The following is a 26,919-nucleotide window of genomic DNA, read 5'->3' as shown; positions in this document are numbered from 1 at the left end:
AACATCCAGTGGCCGAACTGAAGGAGACGCCGCGCTTCCTGGACCGGATCGTCGTGGGACTGGATCCAGGTAAGAGACATCAGCCCCTGCAAACCCCTGTACTTAATGCCGCAGCCCCCCTAAACATGTGTACCGGCGTATAAGACGACCCCTGACTTTTGAGAAGATTTTCAAGGGTCAAAAAGTCGTCTTATACGCCGGCAAATACGGTAATACCAACATGTCAGAACCCCCCTCCCCCAAAAAAAAAAACAAAAAAACAGAATGACTGGGTTGGAAAAAGGATCACTCCCTCCTAAAAATGACTTGTAAACTAAATCAGGTGCAGTTAATCACCTTCTCAAATGGAACACAAAGCCAACTGACTTTTCAGTTCCTGGTACTGCAACTGAAGCAATCAACCAACTAAGGGTGGTAAGGCACTGTCAAAAGATCTCCTGGATAAAGCTGTGGAAAGGCACAAGGCAGGAGATGGATACAAACATTTTTCAAAGGCTTGATTAATGTTTAGAAGCACAATGAAATCTTATTAAGAAGTGGAAGGTATTTGGTACAACCAAGACCCTCCCTGGATCAGGATATCGCTGTAAACTACAGGCCTACATCAGTGAAGCAGTTGCAGAAATTTATGACAAGGTGGTCATTGTGTGCATATTACACAGTTAGTCGGGCTGAAAAAAGACAGTACATCTAGTAAAAAAAAAAAAAAAAGTTATAATCCTATATTCACAGTTGATCCAATCCAGAGGAAGGCAAAAAAATAAAAAAAACCCCAGCAAAGCATGATCCAATTTGCTCCTGCAGAGGAAAAAGAAAAAATTCCCCCCCCCCCCCCCCCCCGAGACAATCAGATGTTCCCTGAATCAACTTTAAACTTAAAATATTAGTATTCAGTTATATTCTGTGTATCTAGGATAGAATCCAGGCCTTTTTTAAACCAATCTACTGAGCTGACCAGAACCAACTCTTGAGGGAGTCTATTCCACATTTTCACAGGTCTTATTTGTGAGGAAACCTTTCCATATTTGGGGATTAAATTTCTTTTCCTCCAGACGTAAAAAGCCCCCCCCCCCCCATCCTCTAATGACCTTAAAGGTGAATAACTACACCAAGTTCACTATATGAACCACTGATGTATTTATACATGTTGATCATATCCCCCCCTTAATCTCCTCTTCTCAAGAGAGAATAAATTCAATTCTTTTAATCCTTCCCCATAGCGGAGCTTCTCCATGCCTCTCATCAGGTTGGTTGTCCTTCTCCGCACTTACTCCAGTTCCCCAATATTCTTTTTGTGAATTGGTGATCTGACAATATCACAAATTATCCACAAATGTGGGAGGTGTCCTGGTCAGAGGACACTAAAACTGAATTATCTGGCCTCAACACTAAACAATATGTCTGGCAGAAATCCAATCCAGCTCACCATCCAAATAGCACCATTCCTACAGTAAAGCAAGGAGGTGGTAATATCCTGTTATGGTGGTGTTTCTCTGCAGCAGGGACTGGAGCACTTGTCAGGATGGAAGGAAAAACGGATGGGGCAAAGTACCATCAAATGCTTGAGGAAAATGTGCTGCCCTCTGCCAGAAAGTTGTCAATGGGAAGAAGGTTTACCTTCCAACATGACAATGACCCAAAGCACACAGCAAAAATAACCACACAGTGATTGAAGGAGAAAAAAGGTGAGTGTCCTTGCATGGCCTAGTCAGAGCCCAGACTTAAACCCCATTGAAAATCTGTGGAGTGACTTTAGGACTGCAGTCCACAAATGGTCACCATCAAATTTAACTGAACTTGAGCAGTTCTGCAAAGAAGAGTGGGCAAATATTGCAAGGTCTAGATGTGCAAAGTTAGTAGAGACATATCCCAACAGACTAAAGACTGGAATTAAACCAAAACAAAAATACTGACACAAGGGGGTTGATCCCTTTTCCAACTCAGTGATTCTGTTTAATTTTTCTGACATGTTGGCGTTAGATCTTTCATTTGGATGTTACAAGTTGCACTGAGTAAATATAGCTTGATAAAAGAAGAACTGTCTTCATTTCAGGCTGCAAAGCAACAAAATGTCATTTTAAAAGGTAAGGCGATTCTTTTCTATATCCACTGTATTGTACCATTTAGGTTTTCATACAGCCGCTGACTTAATGGTTATAGATATACCTCTTAGCACATAAACTTTGGTTTGTTTAAGCCTTTTTAACTAGTGGCACCAGAAAAACTTTGATCCTCTCTTCTCACCTCTGGCCTCAAGACCTTTGAATGTCTATGGGTCTCTTTAGATCTATGGGCCTATAAGAATGATAAAATGTTTTTGCACAGAAATTATTTTTCCACATAGCAAGAATATTTTAAAATGGATCAGATTTTTTATTATATACAAAAAATACAGATGTTTAATACTTTGATAAATAAATTACTTTATTTAAAAAAAAAAACAAAAAAAAAACACCTTTGCTAAAAAGCTAGCTGCATCGGCTATACCCCTGATGTAATAATAAAAAGTGTGAGTTTGTTTAGAGGGCAATAGAGCATAGTCAGCATATAGCTTGAGTCTCACAACTCCTGCTGAAGTATCTGTAAAAACAAGCAAACATTTCAGAAAGGAAAGGGAGACAGCCATATCTGACACAGTCTACAGCAGATGGGTGGAGCTGGGGCAGAGATCTGGCCACAGAGCCCCAGAAAGTGGTAAATAATTAGACCCGCCCTTCTAAAGTATTCTTCATGAAAGTGCACCTGTTATATATTACCTGTCCCATCTCTTTATTAATGAAGCAATGCCTGAAATATTTTCCGACGTTCTCTCCCTGTGAACAAAAAACAGATCCATCTCCTGGGTATATTTCCACTGAGAGAGTGTCATCCATATTGAACCTAAAATAGATGATCAAGTTTACATATAAGTCATGATAATGATGAAAAAATAGCTTAGAAGAATACCAGTGATGTCATGTGCCTAAAGTTGGAGTAGAGCAGGGCTTAAAATTTCAAGTCCTGAGTTACTAGCCAGGCCTTAGGAGTTACTCACCACCAACAAACACACACAAACAGACACCTGTACACACACACACACACACAAAATTGTACATGAATAGACAGACACACAAACACACCACCACCCGCCCCCCCATAAAAAGTTGCAGTACTTAGTTGTTCACTCACAGATCCGGGTACTGCACTCTAGGGGGAGGCAGAGAGCACAGCACACACTCCTTGCTTTGCTTTCACTGCACTCAGCTATTGAGCAGTCTGACGGCTCCCAGTGCCAATGACAGATCCGGCCTGAGCTCTGAGCCTGTTCAGCAAGACGGCCCTGGGGGACACTCGCCCCCACCATAATTTCCACTCGCCATTGGCGAGCAGGCGAGTGGAAATTTCAAGCCCTGGAGTAGAGTATAGTATTAAAGGCAATTATAACCATTAACACTTGTGCTGAATACTTTTTTACCCCTATACTCTAGCTACTGTATTTCACACAACCATGTGCTTAATCAATATTCCTCATCAGTGTTAGCACTGTAGACTATAAGGAATACAGTATTAAAGGGTCTCTTCGTATAGCACATATATTTCAATTATTGACAGACACTGGTGGTTTGATTCCCTATAAGAGTGCTTATTACTCTTCCAATAGGTTGCACTGTGCAGAAATAGAAGTCTCATGGTTCCTGCTGATTCAACTCATGAGAAACCATCCACTACCTATATATCAGTTCTGGATGGACTCAGGTTTGCCTAAAACACCTGTTACTTAGGGAGTGACATGGGCAGACAGGAATGGCCCTTTAAGTCTTTCAACATGTCTATTACTCTGCTGGGGAGGTCCCCCCCCCCCCCTCCACAGGTATGACAGTAACTTCACAGTGATAGTACCAACACCCAGCCATGCTAACCTCCGTATGTTCCAGCACAGCGCAGATGGCAAATGCAACGCCACACCAACATAACACACCATTCAAGCAGACCATTATGATCTGTAGGATGTTCGCTGAATTTGCATATATATTTGCTAGATATCTGGATAGCATAAAAGAGGATTTTAAAATGCTATATAGTCAGCAACACATCTAACCTGTAAAGGACACCATTGAAAATCACCACTTTTAAAGGCAGAGGATGAGCTGTCAGAAAATCTTCTTGTTCCAAAGTGAAATTAGAAAAATTCCATCTAAAATAGAAAATATATTTGAGAATTTCACCTAAAGTCGGCAATGGAAATAGAAAAATAGCCAATATGAACTTCAAGTGTGTTTTTGTCATATCAAATAAAAATTACAGCCCCCATACTGGATTCAATAATTTAAGAATATGATGATATTCTTATCATTTAGAATATCAGAATACAAGGATATTATCCCCTCTTCAGTCTATCATGAAAGCTGCTGCCAGACTCATCCACCTTACTAACCGTTCCGTATCTGCCACCCCTCTCTGCCAATCCCTCCACTGGCTTCCCATTGCCCAACGGATAAAATTCAAAACACTAACAATAACGTATAAAGCCATTTATAACTCTGCCCCAAATGACATCACCAATCTTGTCTCCAAATATCACCCAAACCGTACTCTCCTCGCACAACCTCCTGCTCTCTAGCTCCCTTGTCTCCTCCTCCCATGCTCGTCTCCAGAGCTTCCCCCATCCTCTGGAACTCTCTTCCCCAATTTATCAGACTATTGCCTACGCTGCTCACTTTTAGACAATCTCTGAAAACCTCTCTTCAGGGAAGCCTATCCTGCCCTCAGCTAACAATGGAATCTTCTATTCCTCCTACCAGTCCATCACCCACAGTTATTACCTTTTGTACCACTAGCCCCTCCCTCCTAGATTGTAAGCTCCTAACCCTCTTGTATTGAACTGCATTGTTGCTGTATTGTCTCCCGTTTTATTGTAAAGCGCTAAACAAACTGTTGGCACTATATAAATATTGTGCACTATATAAATGCACATTTCAGCAAGTGATGCTTGCGGAGTGTAGCTTAGGACAAGAAGGGCTTCTTTATGAGGGAAAAATAAGATCATTCAAACACAAGAAGCCCTTATTGCACACAAAAGAATTTCCAATTTACTTCAAAAACCTCTGTGCAATCAATGGGAGCCCTTACTGTAGAGAAAGAAGGAGTTAACAATGTAAGTGTTCATTGCAAGGTATATCCCAACAGGTCTGAGGATGAAGAGGATCACCATGATGTTTTCAGTGGATATCTGTTTGTGGCTGTCCTTTAGGTGGACGTATACTAAACAAAAATAGAAGAAACCCTCTAACTCTCATTTACACCACCTCTGATCCCATCCATTAATCCGACTGCCACTGGTGCCCCTTCAAAGATTTGCTCAAAAACTGGCTTTTTCTGATAGTCGTTTATTGCACTGTGATGTGCACGCTCCTAAGTGGTGGCGCTCAGACTTCGGAATTGAAGCAGCAATGCACTGCATTTTAGGAAGTCGTAGAGCATGCACGTGTCTCATACTTTGTAAATTTCAGAAGGGCACCAGCTATGATCGGAGCAGTAGGTAGGTGCAAAAGCAGTAACTGTATATCTTAACGGGTGTCTACTGTTCAGTGAGTGAAGAGATGGGTTTGTTGGGTATTATTTCTTTTACAAAGATTATTATAGAATAGGAAACAGCAGAGAATCAGTCAAAAACATATGCAATGACCAGCAGGAATATAACATACAAAGGATTCGATGAATAATACAGAATATGTACTGATGAGAAAGCATGAAAATAAACTGTGTACATAAGTGCCATATAGGAAGAAAACACAATAAATTTCAGAAATGATAGACATTTAGAGACCAACATAATGAACTCTAAGGAAAAATTGTTACTGTATCTGCATACAGCATGCTAGAAGAATAGAAGAAGGAACCTCTCTGAATAAAGAGAGGTACTTAACACGCAAGGCTCTCTAAGGAGTCCAGCACATGGAAGCAGTGTTGCTGGTACGGGGCTCAAAACAGGAATCACAATCAGCACAAATAGCCTGAAGAAGACAGACTAGACAAGAGGAAAGAAAAGAGCAAAGAGAAAGAAGACAAACAAACAAAAAAAAAAAAAAAAAAAGAGAAGGGGGGGGGGGGGGGCTCCAGGGGGACCGCAGCAGAGAAAAAAAATAAACTGGTATATAAGGTTTATATCAACAAGAGGGACTGGTCGAATCTCGATGGTTGAGCTATATCAAGCCAAGGACGCCATGTCTGTAAAAAATTTTGTATGGGTGTCTAACAGTATAGCTGTCAACTTTTCGTTGACCATTATAAAGTTCATCCGCCAATCCTGCTGATCTAGAGTGCCCCCGAGTTCCGACTGCCAACGCTGATAAGAACAAACTGGAGGAGTCCTATGAGAAATAATGGAAGAGTAGACTAGAGAAATTAAGCCCGAAGCATGGGGTCTATGTCTACATTGACTTTCAAAGGGGGTCAACCTGTAGGGTCCCGAATGTGTCTGTATTAATGTACTGATAAAGTGGCGGAGTTGAAGGTATCCAAAATGTTCCCGCGATGGGATATTGTAAGAAGAGCGCAGAGTTTCAAAGGCGAGTATCCGAGTGGGAGAGAGCATGGAATGTATATCATGAAAGCCATTTGCTTGCCACCAAGCAAACTGTCCAGGATTGTCACGACCTGGGGGGAAATAATGGGTTGTGTAGCAACCGTAATAACGGTAAATGGGCAGAAATGAGGCCAGCTGAATATTTAATAGAGTCCCAAAGACGGAGCGTTATCGTCAGACTAAGGGATGAGGGTCGATGAGTAGAAGGAAACCATGGTAGAGAAGAGAGTGGAATCGGGTGGGAGTCCATCAAGTCTACAGTAGCCCACAAGGGAAAATGGTGAGATGCATGGAGATGGGCTAGGGGGGCAATATTGGCCGCCAGATAGTAAGACTGAAGGTTTGGGACAGATAACCCACCCTCGGTCCTACGAGCAAATAATATCTGTTTGCTGATTCTGGGCTGAGAGGAACTCCAAATGAAAGACAGGAGTGTTCACTGATGAATACGCAATATATGTGAGGGAACAGAGACTGGTAAAACTCAAAACACGTACAATAATTTGGGAAGATAAGTCATGTGGACCGCATTGATTCTACCGAACCACGAAAGCGGATAGTGAGACCAGGAGGACAACAACTCCGTCAAGTCATTAAAAACAGTGGGGAAATTAGCCCGGTAAAGTCCTTCGTAAGTTGGAGTAAGCTTGATTCCTAAATACGGCAAGGCAGAAAGCCATTGAAAAGGGAATGAATGTTTCAGAGTCTCCAAAAGTGATGGTGAGAGGATAATTGACATAGCTTTGGACTTGGCAGGGTTAACATGGAGGCCTGAGAGAACTGCAAAGGAATCCAAAACCGCAAGTAAGTTTGGCAAAGTAACCCCCGGGTTCGTAACCAACAACAATATATCGTCAGCGAACATAGATAACTTGTGTTGGGAACCAGCTACATCTATTCCCTTAATATCAGGATGCATACAAATGGCTTCTGCCAAAGGTTCCAAAGCCAAGATAAATAGTATGGGAGAAAGCGGGCAACCTTGTCTAGTTCCCCTGCCAATCGAAAACGTTGAAGACTCAAAACCATAATATTTCAGTTTTGCTTGAGGGGATGTATATAGCGAGGAAATCCAACGCAAGAACAAGGGACCAAAGCCAAAATGATGAAGGACCGACCTAAGATAAGGCCAGGACAAGGTGTCAGAGGCCTTGTTGATATCTAGAGATAGGAGCATCATATCAATTTTGCGAGTATGGGCCAAATGTTGTAACTGTATAATACGTCTGATGGCATCTCCGGCTTGTCTGTGGGGGACGAAACCCACCTGATCCTTCTTAATCAAGCGAGAAAGGAAAGAATTCAAACGAGTGGCTAAGATCTTAGTGAGGATTTTCATGTCAATGTTAATAAGAGAAATTGGTCTGTAATTTGCCCAGGAGAAATGATCCCGATCCAGTTTGGGGATCATAACCACATTAGCAGTCAAAGAGTCAGGGGAAAAGTTTGAACCTCCCTTCACCGCATTGAACATAGCGGCAAGGTGAGGGGCAAGCACATCAGCCAATTTTTTGTAATGTTGGGTATTATTTCAATACACTAGATGGACACAGATGCCACCAGACAGATCCTGTCAGGAGGGAACCAGCAATCATACACATTTGAATACCCATTCTAATTGTCATTATTCCCCTCCTTCAAAGCTCATATCTGCAGACACTACTCTGATGCATGCTTTCTCTATTTATGTCAGCAGACATGAGCTGACAAGCTATTGAAACACTCTCCTAACTTTGTAGACTGTTGAAGGTCTGATCACGCATACGTACTCAACAGAGGTCCAAACTCCGGTTAACTTTAGTATAATATGGCCCTGTGGAGAGCATCAGGCAATACACAGGGTAGAACAACAACTGAAAAAGGGTACCTGTGCATGTGTGGTGCAGGACAGCTGAGAGGCATGGCACGTGGTAAAACAGATACAGCTCCTTTTCTGAGATGTTTGGAGCATTCATCGTCATCAATAATTGTACAAGTATCTGAAGATCCCTCTGTATCTCTTTGTGTGGACTGTCCATGGAAACGAAGAGCTAAGTTCATGGGATGTTGGAATGACAGTGGACAGGATGCTGTAGAGTAGCGCTGCACCAGCCACGTATACTCGAAGGCATGCTTTGTCACACATGACTGGGAGTCTTCTTGCAGCACACAGGAGGAATATTTCCATCTTTTACGGTCTCTAGTTTTATCATTTGCTGGGTTTGGATCACTACTCACTGGTTTCTCTTTGTTCTGTGATGTGGGGATACAGCTGAGCTGACATAAAAACTCCACAGTGAACTCCTGCTGGGAGATGGGCATGTAGAAATGGGCATGTCCATCTACCGAGGAAACCTTTACACTGCCATCTTCCAGACGTGTCACACACCCAGTGTCATCCTCCACGAAGGGCCATGTGATTTCACAGATATCCTTCATAAGTCTCTGAGAGAATAAGAAAATAAACAGTAGTCATTACACTATCTCCTATCATTTGTGATAGAATTCTGCTTTAATACATTTGTCTACTACAGCTATTTTAATAAATGAATAAAGTAATGCAATCGGTATAATACTAGGTGATGACACAAAATAATAAACCAAAATGTATTCAGTTTTATTCAGTGTCTCTGTATAAAAAATAAACAACCAGTGATATTAATATTTTTTTAGTGCATATTCTTATTCCACAAGTGCCAACAGAATCCTCTTCCTCCTCTTAGTGCCCTCAAAAAAAATATAAAAATCGCATATAGTGCATTATCTACAACGCATGATATTCAACATAGGAAAACTCATTTACAAAAATGCCAATGTGTGCAAAATCCACTCCACCGTGTGTACACCTTTAACCATCCCAACTCTTACCCTCTTGTAAATTAAAAAAAATTTCCACACAATCTTCCTTTGTGGTTAGGTTCCTAAATCTGTCTGCCTTCGCATAGGAAATATACCTCCAAAAGGAATCGCATATATTATTGTATCCCAAAAATACTTTCACTCTGCTCGTGCTCCCCTCCTGACAAACTCCCAGTGCTAGTGTGCACATTGACCGCCACCTCTTATCTTATGCACCTTACCAGATGACAAGATCGTACGCTTCTCCGTACGCTTTTTTTGGATATTGCGGTCAGTACTGGACTATACATTACTAGGTTTATCTGCACTGTGCTTTTGTGGCCCATTCATTAAATACAGGCTACAGTGTGGAGTCTTCAATATGCCATGGAGTGCTTTCTGCAACAGAGAGAACTCAGAGATTAAAGTAAAGGCTGACCCCATGACTTTGTTCTACTCAAGGCTTTTTGTTTTGTCATTGATTATATTAGACTGAAAGGGGGTGCGAGTAGAGAAAAAAAAAAAAAAAAGTACAGTTAGGCTTTTAACCAGTTGCCGACTGCAGATAGCCGAATGACGGCTACACTGCGGCCGGCCAGTTCTGGGAGGGCGTCATATGACGTCCTCCCAAAACGCGCTCTCCTGCGCGCCCCCGGGCCTTTTACCACGTGATCAACCGTGTCCAATGACACACTGATCACAGGGAAATGCAATTGCCGGTTCTTGGCTGCACTTTCCTCACGCTGTCAAAAGCGCGAAGAAAGTACTGCCGAGAACCGGCAGTTGTCAGAGCAGGGATCGGCACCGATCATCAGGGCACTGATGATTGGTGCCCAGCAGTGCCACCCACCAGCTCCGCCCACCTGTGCCACCCACCAGCTCCGCCCACCTGTGCTTATCAGTGCCACCCACCTGTGCCACCCACCAGTGCCCAGCAGTGCCACGCACCTGTGCCCAGCAGTACCACACACCTATGCCACACACCTGTGTCCAGTAGTGCCACCCACCAGTGCCCATCAGTGCAGCCCAGCAGTGCTGCCAGTCAGTGCCACCAGTCAGTGCCCAGCAATTGTGCCAGTCAATGCCCAGCAGTGCCGCCTATCAGTGCTGACTATCAGTACCCATCATCAGTGCCGCTTATCCAAGCAAACCTCATTAGTGCTGCCTATCAGTGCCCATAACTGCTGCCTCATCAACGCACATCAGTCAAGGAGAAAAATTACCTGTTTGCAAAATTTTATAATAGAAACAAAAAGAATTTTTTTTTTTAATTTTTGCACTTTTTGTTTATAGCGCAAAAAAGTAAAACACCCAGCAATGATTAAATACCACCAAAAGAAAGCTCTATTTACGAGAAAAAAAAATGATAAAAATTTCATATGGGTACAATCTTGCATGACCGCGCAATTGTCATTCAAAGTGCGACAGCGCTGAAAGCTGAAAATTGGCCTGGTAAGGTAGGGGGTATAAGTGCCCGATAGGCAAGTGGTTAAAGGCCCATTTACAGTAATTCACAGATTACCAAAACGCACCATACACAAATTAGTTTTTAATGGCACTCCAAAGCACTAAACGAATGAACTTCAATTGCAGAGCACTGCATGGTAAAAGAACTGTACAGTACGTTGTGGTGTGCTGTTACAAATAATGGTGAGTTTTAATTTTTTGTGTGTTGCGGTGCACTGCCAGAAAATTCAAATGAATAGGCTGCCTTGACGTAAAAATAATTTGTGAGTAATATAATGCACATTAACACATACATTATAACAGACTGAAAAGCTGTGAATAGGCCCCCTGGTTCACTGATCTCTAATGACCACACAGATCTAAAAAAAAAAAAAAAAAGTAAAAAACATTTGTCCTTTGCATGTCTAGATCAACCATTTAAAGTACTAGAGAAAGCAGAAAGCACGAAGTTAGCATTTTCAAAATGAGAGCTTAGCAACAGTTACCATAGTTCCTACATGACCAGTTCCTTTTACAGCCATCATATGACCATAGCAGAACCAGAACACCTAAAGTGGTAGCAAAGGAAAATTACAATTATTCTTCAAAAATGCTGCCTACCCTATCCTCCTACCTATGCTGCATAACCTATGTAATAAAAAATAATATCTGTGTAAATACCTATTTTTAATCCAGGTCACATGATCCAGCAGCTGCGGCTCCACAGTGTAAGAGAAGCTTGATAACGGCTGTGAATTCCCAGAGACATGATGTCACCCATAGGCTCCCACTGCTCCCTCCTCTCCCCTGCAGCAGTCGCTCACAGACACAGGGGAGACCAGCTTCTGGATCACATGACCGGACTGAACAGGATTACAAAAAAAAAAAAAAAAAAAAAAAAAGTACACAGATCTTTTTATACAGGTTATGCAGCATAGGTAGGATGATGCAAGGAGGCAACAAATTTAAGAATAAATGGAAATAGCCTTGTTATGCACTTTAAAGACCAACACCAGACAAAAACTATCATTTGCCTTGTACAGGGTAATAAAAACAAAAAAAACAAAAAACACACAACACAAAGCTAAAAATGTTTTTTCTGCACTATTATCGGAAATTAAAGTAGAACCAGAAGGCAAAATGTTTTATTTCCATTTTGGATAGAGGAAGGGATATACCCCCTGTCAAGTTTTTATGCGATCTGCGTCCCACTGGGTACACTTCCCTTCATTTCCTGCCCCATAGGCAAAAACAGAAAGTGAAAGGGAACTCATCCAAGTTTTGCCTATAGATATTTTAAACCTTAATTTTGGGGATGTTTACAACTTGAGTAGAGAATTTATAGGAAACTCCTTTTCTAGTTTGACTATAAATGAACACTCTCTCTATGTAACCAAATCCTTGTTATTTCTCAGCTATATCTCCAAGTTTGATGTGCATGTAACACGTCTTTGTTACATTTGTGTAAAAGGCTAGAAACTGCCATAAAATCATCATCTTTACACATAAAATACATACAATCCTTTTTTCCGCAGGGATGAGATTTGATGGTAGAAAAGGACGACTAGAAAAAGTGTTGCGAAAGCTCAGGGCCTGAAGAACTTGATCCTAAGGAATAAAGAAATAAAAGTAAAAGAAGCGGAATAGAACATTTCAGATTTTTAATTTTCATTATATAAGCAATATAATTTAATTGTGACATTTATTGACTTTGTTGAAAAGGGACATGCTGGAAAGCTTTTATCGTTAAGCAGCTGCAGCCACTGATCAGTTTATTATGACAGTGGGGGTCCCGCTGTCAGAATACAATGTCCCAGAGGGAAAATTCCTCCATCTACCTTTTCTGTGTGGATGGAGGAACCTGTTAGATTTTTTTCATTTCAGCCTCCTGGCTGAAAAAAAAAAAAAAAAAAAAAAAAAAAAAACACTACTCATCTATGGCCAGCTTTATGGCTCGTTCAGACAGGCGATGAAGGCCGCATAGTCAGTTGTTGTTCAGAGGTGGTCAATAGCCACCTATGGATGCAGCAGCATGATGTGCTATAAGCAAACTCACAGTAAATGATCAGTTTGTGTACAGCCAGAAACATGGTCCCTGGACGCAAAGGGGGAGATTTACTAAAACCGGAGCACTCAGAATTCGGTGCAGCCAGTCAGTTTCTAACTTCAGCTTGTTCAGTTAAGCTTTGGCAATAACACCTGGAAGCCGATTGGTTTCTATGCAGAGCTGCACCAGATTCTGCACCTTTCAGTTTTCATAAATCTACTCCAAACTGCATCCAGGACCAGGCAGAGGCTCTATATTAATGTAACTGCTTGGAGCGATTCTCACCGACAGGCATGGAGAGTGCAAAATCTGGTGCAGCTCTGCATAGAAACCAAATCAGCTTCCAGGTTTTAATGCCAAAGCTTAAACTGTTACTAATCCTACAATAGTAAAATCAGTCTGTATATGCAGTAAAGCATGCTTGTTATACTCACTGTGGAACCTAAGGGGTTAATCCTCTGCATTGTGTAAAAAGACTGTTTGATCCTGTCTTCTCTGATCCTCCCCTTCTACTCTCCCCAATCCATCTGCTGATAGAACAGAGCCTTGGGGGCAAACTGCACATGTTCAGTTTGGTGTGTATCGCTAGAGAGTTTTTTTTTCTTGGAAGAGTGCATGTGATCAGCACAGGGCCAATCGGCACTGTCCAGACAGTGGGGCAGGGGTTCTGCATCCTCCTAGAACAGAATAAACTCCTCCTACAAGCTTTAACATGTTGGCTGGACACTGATAGAAGTCACAAGACTGCTCTAACTGCTGATAAGAAAAAGGTATTTAGCAGCTTATAGTTACTAAAATAATTGCACTTTCATGTTCTATGTACTGAGGGAGACCAGATATAGTGAATGCAGAGAACTGGGTTTAGAAACACTTTAATTGAAAAAGTGGAAGTTAGAAGCTGATTGGGTATTATGCAGAGCTGCACCAGATTCTGTGTGCACCAGTTTTAGTAAATCTATCCGAGTGTGTGCGAAGAGTGACTTCCAGCAGCCTGTACAAATCAATGGCAGGCTGAGAAGCACCGCCACTGTACATACACATTGTGGGCATATCCATGGCATAGTGCTAGTCTGAATGATCCCTGAGAGGTCAGTGCCTTTACTTGCACCTGCTCATGGAGATGTTTTACCAGTTCAGGTGGGAAAGCTTCTCTCTGTGCCTCTGTCAGACCATTCTGCCTCAATCATTTATTACCGGCACTTATAAAGTGAGTATATCTATTAAAAAAAAATAAATCTCCTTAGGTTTTAGGGCAGGATATATAGTTATGCTAAGGGTATCCTAGAGGTATACAGTTACAACCAAAAATATTGGCACTAGAGATGAGCGAAGTATTCAAAAATTCGATTCGACTGATTCGGCGAATTCGTAGAAAAATTTCGATTCGAGTCGAATATATTCGCTGTGAATTTAACTTAAAAAAGGGTGTTTCTAGGCTTCAGAGAGACTTAATATTAGTGCTGAACACTGTACCTTTAATTTAAATGCCCTTGGAGTCTGCTGGGGAAGAGAAATAATACTGTCAGGCAGTATGACATGCAGATGAGTGCCGTCGATCTTAGAATCACCGCACACTTCACTCATTTGGGCAGTCACGGGGCCAAAACCAGAGTGTGGAGCCACAGTGTGGCGGTGGAGGCAGCAGCAATGGGAGGCCATACAGCACCCTATGACAAAAATGGAAACCACCAGCAGTGTGAGGAGACCTGAAAGTGGCACATGGCAGAGTGTGGCGATAGAGACAGCAGCAATGGGAGGCCGTACAGGGACCCATGACACACTCTGGACCTGGCAGCAGCATGAGGAGGCGGTACAGGGGCCCATGGCAGATTACGGGCCTGGCAGCAGCATGAGGAGTCGGTACGGGGGCCCATGGCAGATTACAGGCCTGGCAGCAGCAATGGGAGGCCGTACAGGGACCCATGACACAATCTGGACCTGGCAGCAGCATGGGGAGGCGGTACAGGGGCCCATGACAGATTACGGGCCTGGCAGCAGCATTTGGAGTCGGTACGGGGGCCCATGACACACTCTGGACCTGGCAGCAGCATGAGGAGGCGGTACAGGGGCGCATGACAGATTACGAGCCTGGCAGCAGCAACTTGGACAGGAGGACGTTCAGTTTCTGCACCGTCTGGTGCGTGCTCGCAAACTGTTGTCTCTTGGAAACGGATTCCAAGAAAGACTGCTGACGGAATCCGTGAAGAGGAGTAGCAGGAGAAGGAGCATCTGAACGAGCGGAATATGCCAACAAGCGACAACAGGGGCCCATGGCAGATTAGGGGCCTGGCAGCAGCTATGGGAGGCCCGTAATCTGCCAGCACCCTATGACAAAAAATGGAACCCACCAGCAGTGTGAGGAGACCTGAAAGTGGCACATGGCAGAGTGTGGCGATGGAGACAGCAGCAATGGGAGGCCGTACAGGGACCCATGACACACTCTGGACCTGGCAGCAGCATGAGGAGGCGGTATATAGGGGCCTATGGCAGATTAGGGGCCTGGCAGCAGCTATGGGAGGCCCGTAATCTGCCAGCACCCTATGTCAAAAAATTCTACACACCAGCAGTGTGTGAGACCTGAAAGTGGCACATGGCAGAGTGTGGCGATGGAGACAGCAGCAATGGGAGGCCGTACAGGGACCCATGAGAGACTCTGGACTTGGCAGCAGCATGAGGAGGCGGTATAGGGGCCCATGGCAGATTAGGGGCCTGGCAGCAGCTATGGGAGGCCCCTAATCTGCCAGCACCCTATGACAAAAAATGGAACACACCAGCAGTGTGAGGAGACCTGAAAGTGGCACATGTTTGGGGCATGATTCATGGCGGATTTAGTCAGTTGTGTCAGGAACTGGTGGTTTGAAATCCAGACTAATCCACGCCTGATTCATTTTCACAAACGTCAGTCTCTCCACACTTTGGGTGGACAGTCGTGTCCTCCGCGGAGTTGCAATACCTCCTGCCGCACTAAACACGCGCTCCGATGCCACGCTACTGGCCGGGCATGACAGCCTTTCAAGGGCAAATTCAGCTAGTTGGGGCCAAAGGTCAAGTTTCGTTGCCCAGTAGTCAAGGGGATTGTCTACCTCGGTTGGCAGGGTGCTGTCCAAGTAGGCCTAAGCCTGTTGTTTGAGGTCCTGCTCCAGGTCCACCTGATGCTGCTGCTGCTGCTGCTGTGGCTGGTTAGTAGTTTCCTCACTGCGCTGGTGAAGAAAGCTACTCATCATCGACTGCAGACTGAGGCAGCCGCTGCTGGTGGAGCTGCCACTGCTCCTACCACCCCACCCCTCCCCTGCTGCCATGGCAGCGGAACGCGAGCGCACAGGGCCCACAGTGTCTGAGGATGGACGTTGGCGCAGACAGGCAGAGACCAGCTGACTACATAGGTGGTTTTTATAGTACGTTATTTTGGCCTCCCTCTCAGCAGGTGTGAAAAAGGCCACCATTTTTGAACGGTAGCGAGGGTCCAACAAGGTGGACAGCCAAAAGTCATCCCTCTGTCTGATGGTTATTATTCGGCTGTCGCTACGCAAGCAAGCGAGCATGCTATGGGCCATTTGTGCCAAGGAATGCGAGGGACTCCCTGCCTCCATCTCCACAGCATACTGCCACGGTGCGTCTGGGTCCTCTGTCTCCTCCTCCTCCTCTACCAGATGCTCCTGCTCCTCCACTCCTGTCCGCTGAGTGGAAAAACCACCCATTTCACTCAATAATTCCTGAGCACCAATGTCCTCCTCTACCTCCTCCTCTTCTTCCTGTCCTGCCCCCACAGGGGTCATGTGGCGTTGAGATCTGTGCGCCACGTCTACCGCACCCTGACCAGCCATTGTTAACAGCATTTGTTCCAGGACGTGCAACAGAGGAATGACGTCGTTCATCCCATAGTCCTGCCGACTCACGAATAGCGTGGCCTCCTCAAAGGGCCTGAGCAAGCGCAGGTGTCACGCATGAGCTGCCAATGGCTGACATCTAAGTTACACAGGGGAGTACCTTTATCCGCTTTTAACATCAGGAAATCTGTGATGGCCTTTTGCTGTTCGTAAAGGCGGTCTAACATATGTAGGGTTGAATTCCACCTTGTTGCAACGTCACAGCATGAGGAGTCGGTATAGGGGCCCATGGCAGATTAGGGGCCTGGCAGCAGCTATGGGAGGCCCGTAATCTGCCAGCACCCTATGTCAAAAAATTCTACACACCAGCAGTGTGAGGAGACCTGAAAGTGGCACATGGCAGAGTGTGGCGATGGAGACAGCAGCAATGGGAGGCCGTACAGGGACCCATGACAGACTCTGGACCTGGCAGCAGCATGAGGAAGCGGTATATAGGGGCCTATGGCAGATTAGGGGCCTGGCAGCAGCTATAGGAGGCCCATAATCTGCCAGCACCCTATGTCAAAAAATTCTACACACCAGCAGTGTGTGAGGAGACCTGAAAGTGGCACATGGCAGAGTGTGGCGATGGAGACAGCAGCAATGGGAGGCCGTACAGGGACCCATGAGAGACTCTGGACCTGGCAGCAGCATGAGGAAGCGGTATATAGGGGCCTATGGCAGATTAGGGGCCTGGCAGCAGCTATGGGAGGCCCATAATCTGCCAGCACCCTATGTCAAAAAATTCTACACACCAGCAGTGTGTGAGGAGACCTGAAAGTGGCACATGGCAGAGTGTGGCGATGGAGACAGCAGCAATGGGAGGCCGTACAGGGACCCATGAGAGACTCTGGACCTGGCAGCAGCATGAGGAAGCGGTATATAGGGGCCTATGGCAGATTAGGGGCCTGGCAGCAGCTATGGGAGGCCCATAATCTGCCAGCACCCTATGTCAAAAAATTCTACACACCAGCAGTGTGTGAGGAGACCTGAAAGTGGCACATGGCAGAGTGTGGCGATGGAGACAGCAGCAATGGGAGGCCGTACAGGGACCCATGACAGACTCTGGACCTGGCAGCAGCATGAGGAGGCGGTATATAGGGGCCCATGGCAGATTAGGGGCCTGGCAGCAGCAATGGGAGGCCCGTAATCTGCCAGCACCCTATGTCAAAAAATTCTACACACCAGCAGTGTGAGGAGACCTGAAAGTGGCACATGGCAGAGTGTGGCGATGGAGACAGCAGCAATGGGAGGCCGTACAGGGACCCATGACAGACTCTGGACCTGGCAGCAGCATGAGGAGGCGGTATATAGGGGCCTATGGCAGATTAGGGGCCTGGCAGCAGCTATGGGAGGCCCATAATCTGCCAACACCCTATGTCAAAAAATTCTACACACCAGCAGTGTGTGAGGAGACCTGAAAGTGGCACATGGCAGAGTGTGGCGATGGAGACAGCAGCAATGGGAGGCCGTACAGGGACCCATGACAGACTCTGGACCTGGCAGCAGCATGAGGAGGCGGTATATAGGGGCCCATGGCAGATTAGGGGCCTGGCAGCAGCAATGGGAGGCCCGTAATCTGCCAGCACCCTATGTCAAAAAATTCTACACACCAGCAGTGTGAGGAGACCTGAAAGTGGCACATGGCAGAGTGTGGCGATGGAGACAGCAGCAATGGGAGGCCGTACAGGGACCCATGACAGACTCTGGACCTGGCAGCAGCATGAGGAGGCGGTATATAGGGGCCCATGGCAGATTAGGGGCCTGGCAGCAGCAATGGGAGGCCCGTAATCTGCCAGCACCCTATGTCAAAAAATTCTACACACCAGCAGTGTGAGGAGACCTGAAAGTGGCACATGGCAGAGTGTGGCGATGGAGACAGCAGCAATGGGAGGCCGTACAGGGACCCATGACAGACTCTGGACCTGGCAGCAGCATGAGGAAGCGGTATATAGGGGCCTATGGCAGATTAGGGGCCTGGCAGCAGCTATAGGAGGCCCATAATCTGCCAGCACCCTATGTCAAAAAATTCTACACACCAGCAGTGTGAGGAGACCTGAAAGTGGCACATGGCAGAGTGTGGCGATGGAGACAGCAGCAATGGGAGGCCGTACAGGGACCCATGAGAGACTCTGGACCTGGCAGCAGCATGAGGAAGCGGTATATAGGGGCCTATGGCAGATTAGGGGCCTGGCAGCAGCAATGGGAGGCCCATAATCTGCCAGCACCCTATGTCAAAAAATTCTACACACCAGCAGTGTGAGGAGACCTGAAAGTGGCACATGGCAGAGTGTGGCGATGGAGACAGCAGCAATGGGAGGCCGTACAGGGACCCATGACAGACTCTGGACCTGGCAGCAGCATGAGGAAGCGGTATATAGGGGCCTATGGCAGATTAGGGGCCTGGCAGCAGCTATAGGAGGCCCATAATCTGCCAGCACCCTATGTCAAAAAATTCTACACACCAGCAGTGTGTGAGGAGACCTGAAAGTGGCACATGGCAGAGTGTGGCGATGGAGACAGCAGCAATGGGAGGCCGTACAGGGACCCATGAGAGACTCTGGACCTGGCAGCAGCATGAGGAAGCGGTATATAGGGGCCTATGGCAGATTAGGGGCCTGGCAGCAATGGGAGGCCCATAATCTGCCAGCACCCTATGTCAAAAAATTCTACACACCAGCAGTGTGTGAGGAGACCTGAAAGTGGCACATGGCAGAGTGTGGCGATGGAGACAGCAGCAATGGGAGGCCGTACAGGGACCCATGACAGACTCTGGACCTGGCAGCAGCATGAGGAGGCGGTATATAGGGGCCCATGGCAGATTAGGGGCCTGGCAGCAGCAATGGGAGGCCCGTAATCTGCCAGCACCCTATGTCAAAAAATTCTACACACCAGCAGTGTGAGGAGACCTGAAAGTGGCACATGGCAGAGTGTGGCGATGGAGACAGCAGCAATGGGAGGCCGTACAGGGACCCATGACAGACTCTGGACCTGGCAGCAGCATGAGGAAGCGGTATATAGGGGCCTATGGCAGATTAGGGGCCTGGCAGCAGCTATAGGAGGCCCATAATCTGCCAGCACCCTATGTCAAAAAATTCTACACACCAGCAGTGTGTGAGGAGACCTGAAAGTGGCACATGGCAGAGTGTGGCGATGGAGACAGCAGCAATGGGAGGCCGTACAGAGACCCATGACAGACTCTGGACCTGGCAGCAGCATGAGGAAGCGGTATATAGGGGCCTATGGCAGATTAGGGGCCTGGCAGCAGCAATGGGAGGCCCATAATCTGCCAGCACCCTATGTCAAAAAATTCTACACACCAGCAGTGTGTGAGGAGACCTGAAAGTGGCACATGGCAGAGTGTGGCGATGGAGACAGCAGCAATGGGAGGCCGTACAGGGACCCATGACAGACTCTGGACCTGGCAGCAGCATGAGGAAGCGGTATATAGGGGCCTATGGCAGATTAGGGGCCTGGCAGCAGCAATGGGAGGCCCATAATCTGCCAGCACCCTATGTCAAAAAATTCTACACACCAGCAGTGTGAGGAGACCTGAAAGTGGCACATGGCAGAGTGTGGCGATGGAGACAGCAGCAATGGGAGGCCGTACAGGGACCCATGAGAGACTCTGGACCTGGCAGCAGCATGAGGAAGCGGTATATAGGGGCCTATGGCAGATTAGGGGCCTGGCAGCAGCAATGGGAGGCCCATAATCTGCCAGCACCCTATGTCAAAAAATTCTACACACCAGCAGTGTGTGAGGAGACCTGAAAGTGGCACATGGCAGAGTGTGGCGATGGAGACAGCAGCAATGGGAGGCCGTACAGGGACCCATGACAGACTCTGGACCTGGCAGCAGCATGAGGAAGCGGTATATAGGGGCCTATGGCAGATTAGGGGCCTGGCAGCAGCTATAGGAGGCCCATAATCTGCCAGCACCCTATGTCAAAAAATTCTACACACCAGCAGTGTGTGAGGAGACCTGAAAGTGGCACATGGCAGAGTGTGGCGATGGAGACAGCAGCAATGGGAGGCCGTACAGGGACCCATGAGAGACTCTGGACCTGGCAGCAGCATGAGGAAGCGGTATATAGGGGCCTATGGCAGATTAGGGGCCTGGCAGCAGCAATGGGAGGCCCATAATCTGCCAGCACCCTATGTCAAAAAATTCTACACACCAGCAGTGTGTGAGGAGACCTGAAAGTGGCACATGGCAGAGTGTGGCGATGGAGACAGCAGCAATGGGAGGCCGTACAGGGACCCATGACAGACTCTGGACCTGGCAGCAGCATGAGGAGGCGGTATATAGGGGCCTATGGCAGATTAGGGGCCTGGCAGCAGCTATGGGAGGCCCGTAATCTGCCAGCACCCTATGTCAAAAAATTCTACACACCAGCAGTGTGTGAGGAGACCTGAAAGTGGCACATGGCAGAGTGTGGCGATGGAGACAGCAGCAATGGGAGGCCGTACAGGGACCCATGACAGACTCTGGACCTGGCAGCAGCATGAGGAGGCGGTATATAGGGGCCCATGGCAGATTAGGGGCCTGGCAGCAGCAATGGGAGGCCCATAATCTGCCAGCACCCTATGTCAAAAAATTCTACACACCAGCAGTGTGTGAGGAGACCTGAAAGTGGCACATGGCAGAGTGTGGCGATGGAGACAGCAGCAATGGGAGGCCGTACAGGGACCCATGAGAGACTCTGGACCTGGCAGCAGCATGAGGAAGCGGTATATAGGGGCCTATGGCAGATTAGGGGCCTGGCAGCAGCTATAGGAGGCCCATAATCTGCCAGCACCCTATGTCAAAAAATTCTACACACCAGCAGTGTGTGAGGAGACCTGAAAGTGGCACATGGCAGAGTGTGGCGATGGAGACAGCAGCAATGGGAGGCCGTACAGGGACCCATGACAGACTCTGGACCTGGCAGCAGCATGAGGAAGCGGTATATAGGGGCCTATGGCAGATTAGGGGCCTGGCAGCAGCTATAGGAGGCCCATAATCTGCCAGCACCCTATGTCAAAAAATTCTACACACCAGCAGTGTGTGAGGAGACCTGAAAGTGGCACATGGCAGAGTGTGGCGATGGAGACAGCAGCAATGGGAGGCCGTACAGGGACCCATGACAGACTCTGGACCTGGCAGCAGCATGAGGAAGCGGTATATAGGGGCCTATGGCAGATTAGGGGCCTGGCAGCAGCTATGGGAGGCCCATAATCTGCCAGCACCCTATGTCAAAAAATTCTACACACCAGCAGTGTGTGAGGAGACCTGAAAGTGGCACATGGCAGAGTGTGGCGATGGAGACAGCAGCAATGGGAGGTCTCCCATTGTCCCAACATGGCCCAAATAGTCCCAACATGGGCCCCCTGGCCACGCTTGACTTTCTGGCCACATAGTCGACATACGGCTACGTTTACTTCCTCGGGCGGCTTGACGAAAAATTGCCACACCGCCGAGTAGGAAACTTTGCCCCCGATACTCCTCACTGGCTGACTGCTGCTTCCTCCGTGCACACCGGCACCACTACTGGCCGTGGTGGTAGGCTGCAGTGGAGCTGGTGCTCTACTCCGTGGACGTTTGGCTCCACTGACACTGCTGCGACCCTGCTGCTGTCTCCTGGGCAACCCACCGACTGTTTTGCTCGCTGCCAAGCTGCCACCCTCTTCTCCTGATGATGCGGAAGAAATTGCCTGATGACGACGAGGCTGCCAAGTGCGATCAACCTCCTCATCATCAAGTAGGGTCTCCGCCTCACTACTAGCCCCCTCGGCTGCGTCTGGGTCAGGAGACAGACCTGTCTCTAGACCGGCTACCGAGCCACTCTCCTCGCCACTACTTCTTCGCCTGGCTGCTGAAAAGGCGGATGTCTCCCCCCGTTCCTGACCGCCCTCTGTTAGCTCTTCCTCACTGTACAGTGGGGCTGAGCCCACAGCATGCGATACTTCGCTTGGTGAGGGAACACCAAAGGACAGGGGCAGGTAGAGGACACGTGATTTCAGTGGGCTTGGTCCCGGGCCATGCCAACTAACGGTTGTGTCTGACGTACCCACCGACCGTTGGCTGTAGGTGTCAGAGGTGACCTGGGAAGAGGAAGACGACCGAGCCAACCAATCGACGACGGCAGGGTTGTCGGTGGAGACACGACCGCTGGATGACACCGGGAGCACTGGCCTCTGGCTGCGAATAGTGCTGCCTCGACCCCTTCCTCTGCTGCCACGTCTGCTCGCTCCTAAAACATTGCCTCCTCTGCCACTCCTCTGCATGTTGTCTGACATACTCTTTAATTAAACGATTATGTGTCCCTGAGTAACAATTCTGTGTCCCTGAGTAACAATTCTGTGTCTGTGCGAGTAACAATTCTGTGGCCCTAAGTAACAGTTCTGTGGCCCTCAGTAACAATTCTGTGTCCCTGATTAATGTTTCTGTGGCCCCAAGTAACAGTTCTGTGGCCCTCAGTAACAATTCTGTGTCTGTGCGAGTAACAATTCTGTGTCTGTGCGAGTAACAATTCTGTGGCCCTAAGTAAAGTTTCTGTGGCCCTAAGTAACAATTCTCTGGCACTCAGTAACAATTCTGTCTGTCCCTGAGTAACAATTCTCTGGCACTCAGTAACAATTCTGTCTGTCCCTGAGTAAAAATTCTGTGGCCCTAAGTAAAGTTTCTGGGGCCCTGAGTAACAATTATCTGGCACTCAGTAACAATTCTGTCTGTCCCTGAGTAACAATTCTCTGGCACTCAGTAACAATTCTGTCTGTCCCTGAGTAAAAATTCTCTGGCCCTAAGTAAAGTTTCTGTGGCCCTGAGTAACAATTCTCTGGCACTCGGTAACAATTCTGTCTGTCCCTGAGTAACAATTCTCTGGCACTCAGTAACAATTCTGTCTGTCCCTGAGTAAAAATTCTGTGGCCCTAATTAAAGTTTCTGTGGCCCTAAGTAACAATTCTCTGGCACTCAGTAACAATTCTGTCTGTCCCTGAGTAACAATTCTCTGGCACTCCGTAACAATTCTGTCTGTCCCTGAGTAACAATTCTCTGGCACTCAGTAACAATTCTGTCTGTCCCTGAGTAAAAGTTCTGTGGCCCTAATTAAAGTTTCTGTGGCCCTAAGTAACAATTCTCTGGCACTCAGTAACAATTCTGTCTGTCCCTGAGTAACAATTCTCTGGCACTCCGTAACAATTCTGTCTGTCCCTGAGTAACAATTCTCTGGCACTCCGTAACAATTCTGTCTGTCCCTGAGTATGAATTCCGTGGCCCTAACTAACGTTTCTTTGTCCCTAAGTAAAGTTTCTGTGGCCCTCAGTAACAGTTCTGTGTCTGTGCGAGTAACAATTCTGTGTCTGTGCGAGTAACAATTCTGTGGCCCTAAGTAAAGTTTCTGTGGCCCTAAGTAACAATTCTCTGGCACTCCGTAACAATTCTGTCTGTCCCTGAGTAACAATTCTCTGGCACTCAGTAACAATTCTGTCTGTCCCTGAGTAAAAATTCTGTGGCCCTAAGTAAAGTTTCTGTGGCCCTGAGTAACAATTCTCTGGCACTCCGTAACAATTCTGTCTGTCCCTGAGTAACAATTCTCTGGCACTCAGTAACAATTCTGTCTGTCCCTGAGTAAAAATTCTGTGGCCCTAAATAAAGTTTCTGGGGCCCTGAGTAACAATTATCTGGCACTCAGTAACAATTCTGTCTGTCCCTGAGTAACAATTCTCTGGCACTCAGTAACAATTCTGTCTGTCCCTGAGTAAAAATTCTCTGGCCCTAAGTAAAGTTTCTGTGGCCCTGAGTAACAATTCTCTGGCACTCCGTAACAATTCTGTCTGTCCCTGAGTAACAATTCTCTGGCACTCAGTAACAATTCTGTCTGTCCCTGAGTAAAAATTCTGTGGCCCTAATTAAAGTTTCTGTGGCCCTAAGTAACAATTCTCTGGCACTCAGTAACAATTCTGTCTGTCCCTGAGTAACAATTCTCTGGCACTCAGTAACAATTCTGTCTGTCCCTGAGTAACAATTCTCTGGCACTCCGTAACAATTCTGTCTGTCCCTGAGTAACAATTCTCTGGCACTCAGTAACAATTCTGTCTGTCCCTGAGTAAAAATTCTGTGGCCCTAATTAAAGTTTCTGTGGCCCTAAGTAACAATTCTCTGGCACTCAGTAACAATTCTGTCTGTCCCTGAGTAACAATTCTCTGGCACTCCGTAACAATTCTGTCTGTCCCTGAGTAACAATTCTCTGGCACTCAGTAACAATTCTGTCTGTCCCTGAGTAAAAATTCTGTGGCCCTAATTAAAGTTTCTGTGGCCCTAAGTAATAATTCTCTGGCACTCAGTAACAATTCTGTCTGTCCCTGAGTAACAATTCTCTGGCACTCCGTAACAATTCTGTCTGTCCCTGAGTAACAATTCTCTGGCACTCCGTAACAATTCTGTCTGTCCCTGAGTATGAATTCCGTGGCCCTAACTAGCGTTTCTTTGTCCCCAAGTAAAGTTTCTGTGGCCCTCAGTAACAGTTCTGTGTCTGTGCGAGTAACAATTCTGTGTCTGTGCGAGTAACAATTCTGTGGCCCTAAGTAAAGTTTCTGTGGCCCTAAGTAACAATTCTCTGGCACTCCGTAACAATTCTGTCTGTCCCTGAGTAACAATTCTCTGGCACTCAGTAACAATTCTGTCTGTCCCTGAGTAAAAATTCTGTGGCCCTAAGTAAAGTTTCTGTGGCCCTGAGTAACAATTCTCTGGCACTCCGTAACAATTCTGTCTGTCCCTGAGTAACAATTCTGTGGCCCTAAGTAAAGTTTCTGTGGCCCAGAGTAACAATTCTCTAGCACTCCGTAACAATTCTGTCTGTCCCTGAGTATGAATTCTGTGGCCCTAACTAGCGTTTCTTTGTCCCTAAGTAACAGTTCTGTGGCCCTGAGTAACAATTCTGTGTCTGTGCGAGTAACAATTCTGTGGCCCTAAGTAACAGTTCTGTGGCCCTCAGTAACAGTTCTGTGTCTGTGCGAGTAACAATTCTGTGTCTGTGCGAGTAACAATTCTGTGGCCCTAAGTAACAGTTCTGTGGCCTTCAGTAACAATTCTGTGTCTGTGCGAGTAACAATTCTGTGTCTGTGCGAGTAACAATTCTGTGGCCCTAAGTAAAGTTTCTGTGGCCCTAAGTAACAATTCTCTGGCACTCAGTAACAATTCTGTCTGTCCCTGAGTAACAATTCTCTGGCACTCAGTAACAATTCTGTCTGTCCCTGAGTAAAAATTCTGTGGCCCTAAGTAAAGTTTCTGTGGCCCTGAGTAACAATTCTCTGGCACTCCGTAACAATTCTGTCTGTCCCTGAGTAACAATTCTCTGGCACTCAGTAACAATTCTGTCTGTCCCTGAGTAAAAATTCTGTGGCCCTAAGTAAAGTTTCTGTGGCCCAGAGTAACAATTCTCTGGCACTCCGTAACAATTCTGTCTGTCCCTGAGTATGAATTCTGTGGTCCTAACTAGCGTTTCTTTGTCCCTAAGTAACAGTTCTGTGGCACTGAGTAACAATTCTGTCTGTCCCTGAGTAACAATTCTCTGGCACTCAGTAACAATTCTGTCTGTCCCTGAGTAACAATTCTGTGGCCCTAATAACGTTTCTGTGGCCCTAAGTAACAATTCTCTGGCACTGAGTAACAATTCTGTCTGTCCCTGATTATGAATTCTGTGGCCCTAACTAGCGTTTCTTTGTCCCTAAATAACGATTCTGTGGCCCTCATTAACAAGTCTGTGTCCCTGAGTAATGGTTCTCTGTCCCTAAGTAACTTTTCTCTGTCCCCAATTATCGTTTCTGTGGCCCTAACTCTGTCCCTGTCCCTAGTACAGAGCGGTCTGCCTCTGTTCAATAACTGCAGGCAAATGAAGAATTCCAAAATGGCCGCTATTTATAGCTCGACCATTACACAGTGCTGGCTGGCTGGCTGCTGATAGGCTGATGCGATCACATGTAGTTGAGGAATGCATTATGGGTCAGCGCGCCTTGTCTGCGCGCCTTCCCAGACATCCCCGCTCCGTCGCCGCATATGTCAGCTGCCATTTTCTGAAAAATTTTGATTCGCGCGTCCGAATTAGGCTATTTTTCGGATTCGGCACGAATCGAAATTTTTCCGATATTCGACTCGAATTCCACTTCGGATACTTCGATTCGCTCATCTCTAATTG

At 46.7% G+C, this 26,919-nt stretch overlaps 1 protein-coding gene across 1 annotated transcript in view; it reads right to left on the bottom strand.

Moving 5' to 3' along the window:
• The window catches only part of CUNH5orf34 (chromosome unknown C5orf34 homolog), a 58,877-nt gene that overhangs the window by 24,419 nt on the left and 7,539 nt on the right, over positions 1 to 26,919 (bottom strand). Inside the window, exons 2-5 of the mRNA XM_089687795.1 lie at positions 12,347 to 12,436; positions 8,433 to 8,989; positions 4,079 to 4,174; positions 2,757 to 2,880 (exon numbers count right to left, since the gene is read on the bottom strand). Coding sequence (XP_089543921.1) covers positions 2,757 to 2,880; positions 4,079 to 4,174; positions 8,433 to 8,989; positions 12,347 to 12,436 — 867 coding nt within the window. The remainder of the gene's footprint in view (positions 1 to 2,756; positions 2,881 to 4,078; positions 4,175 to 8,432; positions 8,990 to 12,346; positions 12,437 to 26,919) is intronic.

The sequence above is a fragment of the Staurois parvus genome, unplaced genomic scaffold (genome assembly GCF_062004578.1).
Source record: "Staurois parvus isolate SC_StPar_1 unplaced genomic scaffold, SC_StPar_1.0 ptg000438l, whole genome shotgun sequence".
NCBI lineage: Eukaryota > Metazoa > Chordata > Amphibia > Anura > Ranidae > Staurois > Staurois parvus.
This window is presented reverse-complemented; position numbering and strand designations above follow the sequence as displayed.